The 10,861-nt window shown below is 35.3% G+C and overlaps 1 protein-coding gene across 1 annotated transcript; it reads left to right on the top strand.

The window, feature by feature from the left end:
• Window positions 1-1,997: 1,997 nt before the first annotated feature.
• On the top strand, window positions 1,998-10,554 carry MS3_00010705 (uncharacterized protein; the record flags this gene model as incomplete). Its single annotated transcript, XM_051219102.1, has 4 exons — window positions 1,998-2,075; window positions 3,153-3,381; window positions 6,258-7,009; window positions 10,426-10,554. The coding sequence occupies 4 exons, from the start codon at window positions 1,998-2,000 to the stop codon at window positions 10,552-10,554; spliced, it is 1,188 nt and encodes a 395-aa protein (XP_051063984.1).
• Between the last annotated feature and the right edge of the window lie 307 nt (window positions 10,555-10,861).

Below are 10,861 nucleotides of genomic sequence, written 5' to 3'. Positions count from 1 at the left end.
CTGACTAAATCTCAGCACGGATTCATAAGCCTTTCTTGGCTTTTGCCAAATTACGTCACCTCTGATGAAGGCGAAATATCCGTCTACCAAGTAAGGGACAAATAGGCTGCGTAGCAATTCGTCTTGTTCTACATTACGGCTGCGAAATATGGTCATTAAGGATAGAAGATACTCGTCAGTTACTAATATTTGACCACAGATGCATTAGAAATATTGTTTGCATCTGCTGGTACCACCGGCTAAGTAATAGTGAGGTTAGAAAGATACAAGATATTTGCAAATGATAATGGTAAATCAGTTGATGACATCATGAATCTTCATCGACTGAGATGGTTGAATCACGTGTTACGAATGCATGAACACCGATTACCACGACATACAATGCTGACTAATGTTGGTGATGGTTGGAAGAGAGTTAGGGACGGTCAAACCAAAACGTGGTGTCACACCTTGAAGTCACTAAATTCTAGTGTGAGTCATGTTGATCGATGCAGACTACTTGGTTGGTGTCCGTGTCACTATCATAACCAATGGTTGGAGATTGTGTGTGACATGACTCAGAATCGATCGATCACACTGGTATGGGTGTATACACACTCTGTCTACCCTTAAACTGTGAGATTGAAATCGCTTCATATCTTTCTTTGTATCAACTAATTCTTTCTTTCTGTACTATATCCTTACATAAAATCTTTCATTTATATATTACTACTATTGAATTGACTACTTCTATGAATCTGGTGTTCGTGTTGTTGTGCTAATGAGGTATTGCAACTTGAACCGATGCTTATATATGTTCCTGGTGCTTTGTTGTAGCTGACTGACTGACAAATTATCATTTGCGTATCTTCCCTTCTGTATTCCCATTTTGTCGAATTATTAAACTACTACATCCACTAATAGTCAGTTCACCCAACTGTAACAACATGAATGACCTTCGTTTTACTCCTTATCCCCACTAAAAAAAACACTGACTCTAATTGACACATATAACTTTTCTCCGGCTTCATCCTGCACAATCAGAGTACCGAAAAACTCCAATTCATTCTGCATATATTATGGCCTAAAACTTACACGATAGTATACATTAATTACTAGACTACAATACATAATTGGTATGAAATCTGAAACCGTACATAACATGAATTTATAATCCCCAGAACACATTCAAGGTGAAATTTCTTTCACAACTCCAGATATTCAAAGGTTAGGTGTTCATTTTAGTTATTATTGTACCTTACTAGGATAAAATGTAATATGATAAACATTCCGTATTTGTTATTTATTGTATCGATTGCCTTATCCAGATCATATCTTGATCAGAATCTATTGTCATTCTACATTAAAATTACAGTAAACAAATAAAGTACCTGATTTACATATCAATAACGTTAATAGTACTACATCAAATAAGTGTACTTATATATATGCTTCATTTTTCCCAAGTATATATAGCTACATACCGATTGAGCTAGGGACAAACTGTTTGAACTTAGAAGCTCATTTGATCGCTTGAAAAGAAAAGGAGTTCTAATGATAAGCCGTGACCAGTGGGGCTGATGCGTGTCGGGTAGAGACAGGTATCTACCTCAGTACAATCGAAGGTGTTGAGGTTTAACTAAAGGCCCTGGGTTCCGAATCTCACGAGTGGGATCGTGAATGCGCACTGTTAAAAAGTTTCACAATAGGATGAAACGGCCGTCCAATGCTTCTAGGTTTTCAATGGTGGTCTAACATCAATTGGTTCATGATCGCGATCAGAAACTTATTAATCTCCACAACCCTATACTGATCCGAAGAAATATATTAAGTTCGAATCTTAATCCGGATACGAATATAAGAGGTAGATCCGTTTGATGAGTTCCAAACAGGATGAAACACACCTTATATATTATACTGTCGGAGTTAATCCAACTTTATTATAAGAATGCCTATATCTGTAAATAGTATTTGAATCTCTACTATCATGTTATATATCTTATATAGTTTTCTTTTTAATGAATCAATTCAGGACAGTGACCATTTATCATAAGCCAAATACATATTCAATTGTGAAAACATATTCCAATTTAAAAGTGAGTCAATCCAATGTATGATACAATTTTTATGACTTAACATATTGATACAAATCTTTATTTATTTAAACATATAAACATTAGTACATGAAGGCTGGGATACTGCCCGGGTGCTCAAACCAAAACAGGCACTTTTCTTAAGGGCCACAACTAGAGCTTTTGACCCGAAGGCCTGATTCACAAGGCAGTGGAGCAACCCAAGGAAATACATTCTCATGGTAACCGGTAACCAACAATTGGTGCATATACCTTTTGTTTCCTTAGGATCCTGAAGCCCATGTGTACCAGCTGTTTGGAATTAGGGTTTTCCAACTTCTTAGGTGGATCCTCTATATTCACCAACCTGGTTAGAGCGCCGGACATTCACTTTTCGTCCTCTCAATTTTGTAAACAACACCCCCACCACGAGAAGTCAGTGAGTAGGAATTTCGTGGAAGCGGTTGTATGCACGTGGACACTTGAGAGCATTTGGAGAGGGAGAGCTTAATCTCTCCACTCTCGGCCGTATCAGGGCATTTGAGGGCGATACAAATCTGATCCATGGATGTATGAAATAGGTGCACACACAAGAGGAGAAGAAACTTTGATCTCTTTGAATGTTATTATTCAAGCGATCAATGACATCAAATCAGTTTCGTTTCCTAACAGTATTCTTAATTCTAATATCAGCTTTTGGAACTTCATAGTTTTTCTGAAGAACTCATTCATAATTGATATCACGAACCGAATAAAGTTAGACATCCATTATAAACCAGGAAATACTGGATAGCTATTTTGTTCTAATATGAGACTTTTCCGTAGTGACACATCCATGATTTCAACAGTAATCAAACCAAAGGTCTTCGATCTCATAGACAATGCCTAAAGTACAGATCATACATACTTACTTACGCCTGTTACTCCCCATGAAGCTTAGGCCGCTAATCACCATTCTACAACCCACTCTATCCTGAGCTTTCCTTTTCAGTTCTATCAAATTGTTTTTCATTCTTCTCATATCTATCTCCATTTCCTATAAACGACCTAGATTTGCCATAAAAAAGGCATTCTATGATATTGTATTTCAATTTATTTCAGCCATCTGATCAATCAAGAGTACATTATTTATTTTGTGATAGTATTCAACCATGTGAAATTATTCTTCAATTCTCAGTTATTTATCAATGGCCATTACCTATTGCTAAACGTTTAACTCCATCTACTTATTCACGTGGTATTACTTGTATGCCTGAAACAGATGAAACATCAACAATACCAGTAAATGAACATAGTAGTACACATTTCTTACCGATAACTACGACATCAGGTATGTGTACAAAATTTCAGTTTGTTTTCATTATATGGATCTTTAGTAGTGTTATGAATGTCCTTCAGATAAGTATGTACATTTTTAACCAATGAATAAAGCGATAGAGTTTGAAGTGAAAAGTACTGGGTTCGAGTCCCTTTCGGAGTGAACATCAACTGTGCGATGCAGGTACATCCAGCTGATGAGTCCAAAATAGGATGAAACGCGCATCAAAAACTCGATTCCACTGTTAGCCACTATCCATCTTTGCTTAAAAAACTTGTGACTTAAGGCTATACTGAGACAATCTCCACATGATGCACATATTCCAACATGAGACTGATCACTTACAATTCTAAATAACAATGGGAAGATACAAGTTAAATAGCATCAAGTGAATTCAGTGAGCAAACAGTTAAAAGACAAGTTAAATGTAAATTAGTTTTGAGGGTTTCACATAACTTATGAATTTTTCAATCCTAACAGTCTTCTAATCTTATTAAAGAAATTCTATGATAGAAACTCATCTGTTTTAGTGTAGATAAACCTTCTTCCGAATTGTGGATAAATGAATAAAGTTTAATACTTGAGATCATGAATCAATTGAAGCTAGACTACCAGGGAAAATCTGGAAGTACTGGATGACTGTTTCGTCCTATTGTGAGAATCCTCAACAGTGTGCATCCACGATCCCGCCTTGCGAGATTCGAACCCAGGATCTATCGGTCATTGGTTTTACGATATTTTTCAACAATCTTACTGAATTGTGAGACAACGATTTAGATAGTTAATAAACAGAAACTTTGATCTGTTTTAGTACTTTCTAAACCATCGAAGTAGCTTTTATTCGGTGAATTAATGAAAAAGTGTTTTACCTTAGAGTTAAACTTGAACTAAGTAATGCAAAACGAATTAATTTATTTGTTATGTACTAGTTGCATCAAAATGAATAAACATTGAGGTTTACAGGACAAGCTGTGAACCACATTTGGAGAAATTCGAACAGTTCACTTCTACCTGAAGTTTGTACTGATGATGTCGTTCAGAAGAACGATGAAATCTCTACGACCAAGCCATCTTGCTCAGAGAACAAAACTCCATCAAGACGATATGTTTCTTTGTCTGTTAATCATTTTGAAAGATTGAGGAATGTCAATCAAGTGCTATGGAGAGTTATTGCACTGTTCACATCCGTTGCGCCTTTCAATCTGTTATATCTTGAAAAATTGATTTTTCTTGATACTACAGCGTATAACTGAGCACTAGAACACCAAAACCCTTCCAAGTCGCAGTAAGAAGACAGAAGACTAATGAAAGGAATATTATTCCAAACAGTGTCGAACATAGTACAAAATTGTCAGGTATTTATAGTTTTTAGTGAGAACGAAATCATCATTACAGTCTTCCAATCCGCGTACAGGGGGTTATTAGCATTATCCAATGAGGAAGCTACACGTTGGAATTCTAGAGCATTCTTCGGAAAGGTGATTGGACGGAACGTCTTCGGCTCCTTCTGAGCCTCTTACAGCTTCCTCGAGTTCACCGGTGGTCCATCGTCACACAATCTCAAGTTCTTTGGAAAATACTCGGAAATGCGCATATGTTTTCGCCTACAAATTGACTGAATTCTAACATTTAAATCAGTTGATACAACATTAATGATCTATAAGTAACATGCCCACTGAGAAATTTGATATTTCTGGATGTGTTATGATTAAATAGAAATATCGAAGATCTGTCTAATGCTCTATAATTTTAAGTGGTGCCTCAAACGTTATACATCCATGACAAGCACTAATTCAGTCAGTCAGTTACAACAAAGGACCAGGAACATATATAAGTATCGGTTCAAGTTGCAATACCTCATTAGCACAACAACACGAACACCAGATTCATAGAAGTAGTCAATTCAATAGTAGTAATATATAAATGAAAGATTTTATGTAAGGATATAGTACAGAAAGAAAGAATTAGTTGGTACAAAGAAAGATATGAAGCGATTTCAATCTCACAATTTAAGGGTAGACAGAGTGTGTATACACCCATACCATTGTGATCGATCGATTGTGAGTCATGTCACACACAATCTCCAACCATTGGTTATGATAGTGACACGGACACCAACCAAGTAGTCTGCATCGATCAACATGGCTCATACTAGAATTTAGTGACTTCAAGGTGTGATGCCACGTACTGGTTTGACTGCCCCTAACTCTCTTTCGACCATCCCCAACACTAGTCAGCATTGCACGTTGTGGTAATCGGTGTTCATGCATTCGTAACACGTGACTCAACCATCTCAGTCGATGAAGATTCATGATGTCATCAAGTGATTTACCATCATCATTTCCAAATACCCTGTATCTTTCTAACCTCACTATTACTTAGCCGGTGGTACCAGCAGATGCAAACAATATTTCTAATGCATCTGTGGTCAAATATTAGTAACTTACGAGTATCTTCTATCCTTAATGACCATATTTCGCAGCCGTAATGTAGAACAAGACGAATTGCTACGCAGCATATTTGTCCCTTACTCTTTAGACGGATATTTCGCCTTCATCAGAGGTGACGTAATTTGGCAAAAGCCAAGAAAGGCTTATGAATCCGTGCTGAGATTTAGTCAGACACTAACTAATTAGGTCTGATCAGACATCAAAGATAAGTGAAATTGTCAGCATGTTCAACTACTTCACTTCCCTATCCTTAGTTCAGGGTGTTGATGCAGGTCAGTCGATGAAGATTCATGATGTCATCAACTAATTTACCATCATCATTTCCAAATATCCTGTATCTTTCTAACTTCACTATTACTTACCTGATGATTCTAGCGCTAATTAACTTATCTTCATATCTAAATACTATAACATTGAAATATCTTCTATTCTTTTTAGCTTCATTTATTAAAGAGAATAATTCAAATTCACAAAATAATTCACCTGATGATTTACAATCTACAACTTATGGTACTAATCCATCGGTACAGACAATATCATCTACATCATCTATATCAAATCATCCATCTACACTTTTAATTGAATCTTATCATTGGAATAAATCAATACAAGGTGATCCAATGAAATATCTTGAAACAACTGGTACTAATTCTATATCATTATTATTAACATTTAGTCGATATTGTTATAAATTAATCATTTATGCACCATTAGGTTATGTTATCACTATTCTTGGACGTCAACGTTCATCAATTAATATCAATAATCAATTCATTAAATCATCTAATAAAGATATTCATCAATCAATCAATATATTATTTGATGATTATGATTATATATTATTAAATGGGATTACAATCTGTCCATTATTAATTAAATATTATGCAAATCAATTAATTGATTGTATGTATAATATTGGACAATCTATAGAAATATTAGTACATTTAACTGAGATCTATGTATCTTACATGACTACCAACACCATCACCACCACCACCAACACCACCAACACCACCACAACTACCACCACTACCACTACTCATAGTAACAATAATAATAGTAGTATTATAATAAATAATACAGAATTGAATGAATTAGAATTTAAAGAAAAATTTACAAATGCTATAAACAATTTAATTACTAAAGAAAATGAACTTAAACAATTATTATCTATATGGCCTAATCAAAAAGTAAGGAAGTGTATTTACTTATTGTTATTTAGAAAGTGTAATTAATCAATCTCTTGTTAGTAATATATGTGTATCTTGTGAGTATTACCGCGATATTGACTTAATTCACAAGATTTTTGTAAGCAATGATGGATAGTGATTAGTAATGGAATTCAATTTGATGTAGGTTTTGTCCTATTTGGGATTGATCAACTGAATGTACCTGGATCTTAAAGAGTTGATGTTCACTCTGGAACTTGAACTCAGTATTATTCGCTTCAAACGCTATTGTGTTATCTACTTAGCTACTGAGTCCTGATAGCCACTTACTTGTGCAATGGGGTGAATTTAAATTCATATGGTATTATTTGGCTTGTATCTTTCCATTGAGATTTAAGACTGAAATTGATCAATCTGTTATCGGCATATGTGCATACTGTGCGTATGTCTCGATATTACATTAATTAAGCATTTATAAGCAAATATGGATAGTGACTAGTAGTGGAATCCAGTTTGATGCACGTTTCGTTCTATTTGGGACTCATCAGCTGGATATACCTGTATCCTAAGGTTTGAAGCGAGAGGTACTGGGTTCGAATCCTGAAGTGAAAATCAACTTTGGGGTGCAGGTACATCCAGCCGATGAGTCCTAAATAAAGACGAAACGTGCCTCTTGGATTTCACTGCTAGCCACTATCCATCTTTGATTGGATATATCTGTTTTCAGCATAAACTTCAAATAGAAGTGAAGTGTTCGAATTTCTCCTTATGCGTTTCACAGCTTGTTCTGTACAGCTCGATGTTGATTGGTTCTTATTGACCTTAGATTTGTCATTGTTTACTTCTTTGTTTTCGTTGTGTTCCCCATTGTTTTGATTTTCGTTCCTATATTTGTGCATAATTTTTCTAATTGGTTGATATATTGGATCAATAACAATGTGCTTGTTGATTGCTGATTTACCTCAGTGCCAGGCTTCTAAAATTTTTCGTGGTGTTTTGGAATTTCCTCTGCCTTTGAGTAACGGTAAAGTGAGCTTCAGAGTGTAAACCTAAGTAACTAGGACAAAATGAGGGTTATAAACCTGTGGGATGTTGGTGGAGTTCTGTGCACAGAACAAGCTGTGAACACACATATGGAGAAATTCGAACACTTCACTTCTATCTGAAGTTTGTGCTGATGATGTCGTTCAGAAGAACGATGAAAGCTCCACAACCAAACCATTCAGCTCAGAGAACAAAAACTCCACCAAAATCATCCATCTGAGCCACAAATCTTCTCCACCATCTCAAAACCTGTGAGAGGAATTCGATTTATGGATTATAGTTGATGGTTAAGGTTAGGAATTAGATTTAGGGTTTTCATCAAGATTTGACATCAGGTATAATGTCAAAACTTTATTTATCCAAATGGATGAGTGAATTTCGCTACAAAAATCCGACACCTATTATCTTATACCTGATTGGTTCATCCATAAATTATAGTCTCGTCCTTAAGTTGTTTAGTATATATATATATATTGAAAGATTTCCCTAGTTGAGATCATGAGTCAATTGAAGCTAGATCACTATGGAAAATCTGGAAGCACTGGACGACCGTTTCGTCTTATTATAAGACTCTTCAGCAGATATATGAGACTTCAAAAGAACAGAAATAGATTACATCATAAAGTGTTCATAACATTCAAATATCATAAGAAGGTTGTGTAGTGATCGAATAGTCAGAGAAGAACAAGGAGGATTTTTATCATGGTTTGTATTTATGAATTCAGAACATGATGAACATTTATTAGATAGAACATAATACGTTTAGATCATATTGTTATATCTCAGCGAGAATACTGAATGGTAACTATTCGGATCTATTAATGGATTAATACTATACACATTGTCTTATTCTATAACTATTCAGTAACTAGATCATATATATCTATATTCCTGTTATTATACGCTTTATTTTGACTCAAAAGATTATTATTATACAATTCGCCGTCTTTGAGTTATGCCCTGTCTATTAATTACAGTCACCCACATTCACAGCGACTTTTGGCTTAGATCTTGTATAAATGTTATTTTCCATTTTATAGTATGATGTAGTCTGTTTCGTTTGTATATAAACCCAGTATGTTTGAAATATCATGATTCATATCATAGAGGATGAGATTAATGTTCTGAACTTGATAGGCAGAGCCAGGTAGGAAGAATGACCGATAAGAACTCTAGACTTCTCGTATGGGTTTATACATCATAAATCCGGTTGATAAGTCACTATTTTTTAATTGACGGTATCATTACGTCATATATATTGATAGGGGAACAAGGCCACAAGGCTATAATCTGTAATCCAGTTTTAAAGATCGTTAAACTGGAATCTCTATTAGATTCCTCAGTAAATTGTTAGTTAAGGTATTGTACATCATGGATTGTTACTAACTAGAAAACTATTGAAAATTAAAAGAACACTAGATGGATATCTTATCGGAATATTGTTGAGTCGGCTTTCCGAGAACTGCAGCAGAGCCTCTAGAGGCCCTAAAAGGCCGAAGAGTCCTAGAAAATCAGAGCATGATGGAGCTTCCTAGAATGCCAACGTGGCGTGCTACTATTGGTCAGTAGCATAATATGTTGTAAACGGATTGGTCGAAATATGATGTTGATTTAACGTATGATAACATCTATAAATACCCATGTTTTCCTGTACAAAAATGAACCTTTGGATTAAAGTGTTTTTGCTTAATTTGCGCCTTTTCTTTCGTGTTCAGGTCTCTGCGTAGTTCTAGCTTGCGGGTTAATAGAATAGCTTAGGAACCGAATAAAGCGTTCAAATTAAGAAGATTTATCAGATATGGAACTTTTTAGTATACAGCCTAACAATCTAGGAGTAATACAATCTTCAATCGATTTGCGGATATTTAATTTGATCCCTAATAGTTTGTTGATGTCTATTACAAATAAAATTCTAAACTAGGATAAAGTAGATGTTTGTAGTATGGTGTCGAGTCGCGGTTGACTATGAACACCACTACAAGAAGTCTACGTGCCAGTTAACCGATAAAATCACCCGTAAGCCAAATATCAGAAGGCAGTTGATGGCTGTAGTCAAGATGCATTTGTTGGCGATCTCGTGGTATCGAATGGATACCGAGATCGTGCCAAAGGAGTACAAGCGTGGTAAGCGAGCGTAACCCAACCCGTGCAAGGTCACAATCAATTGAAGTATAACGGAGCAGTAATATGGCTGTCTTTAGCACAGTTAAGCAAACGAGCATAGTAAAACAATCACTGGTACAATTGATTATAATAATGATTGTTTTCCATTAAACCCATCGCGTTCTCTTGATAAAAGTAGGTCACTACATGTTCAGTACTACTTGGTACTCACAAATCTCATTCTATGTGTCATAATTATAATCCTAAGTATGATATACTTTTCTATTTAGATAATTAAACCAACTTTGTTGTTAATACTACAACGTTTCACTGAAAATTCTGGAACGTCCGATATGAATTATGTGGCGTATATTACAAACAGATTTTATTACAATCAATCCATTTCGAGTAGTTTATAGTCATGGTAATATGATGTAATAATTGTCTGTTTTGTTATTATTTCATTGATTAGCTCGTTTAGGTATATGTAATGATATGGAGTTCAACAAGTAGATTCATAGTGATGACATTGTAATTCATGAACCGATTGATGTTAGACAACCACTGAAAACCTGAAAGCACTGGAAGGCTGTTTCGTTCTAATTAGTAAGGACTCCTCAGCAATGTTTATCCACGACTTGCACCTTGGGATTCAAGCCCATGGCCTACAGTCAAGCGCGCGGAAAATGCCCAACCTTTATCATTTTGAAAATGATGATGTCCTTA

The sequence above is a fragment of the Schistosoma haematobium genome, assembly GCF_000699445.3.
Source record: "Schistosoma haematobium chromosome Unknown HiC_scaffold_369, whole genome shotgun sequence".
Lineage (NCBI taxonomy): Eukaryota > Metazoa > Platyhelminthes > Trematoda > Strigeidida > Schistosomatidae > Schistosoma > Schistosoma haematobium.
The sequence above is the reverse complement of the archived record's forward strand: the minus strand, read 5'-3'. Positions and strand labels throughout refer to the sequence as shown.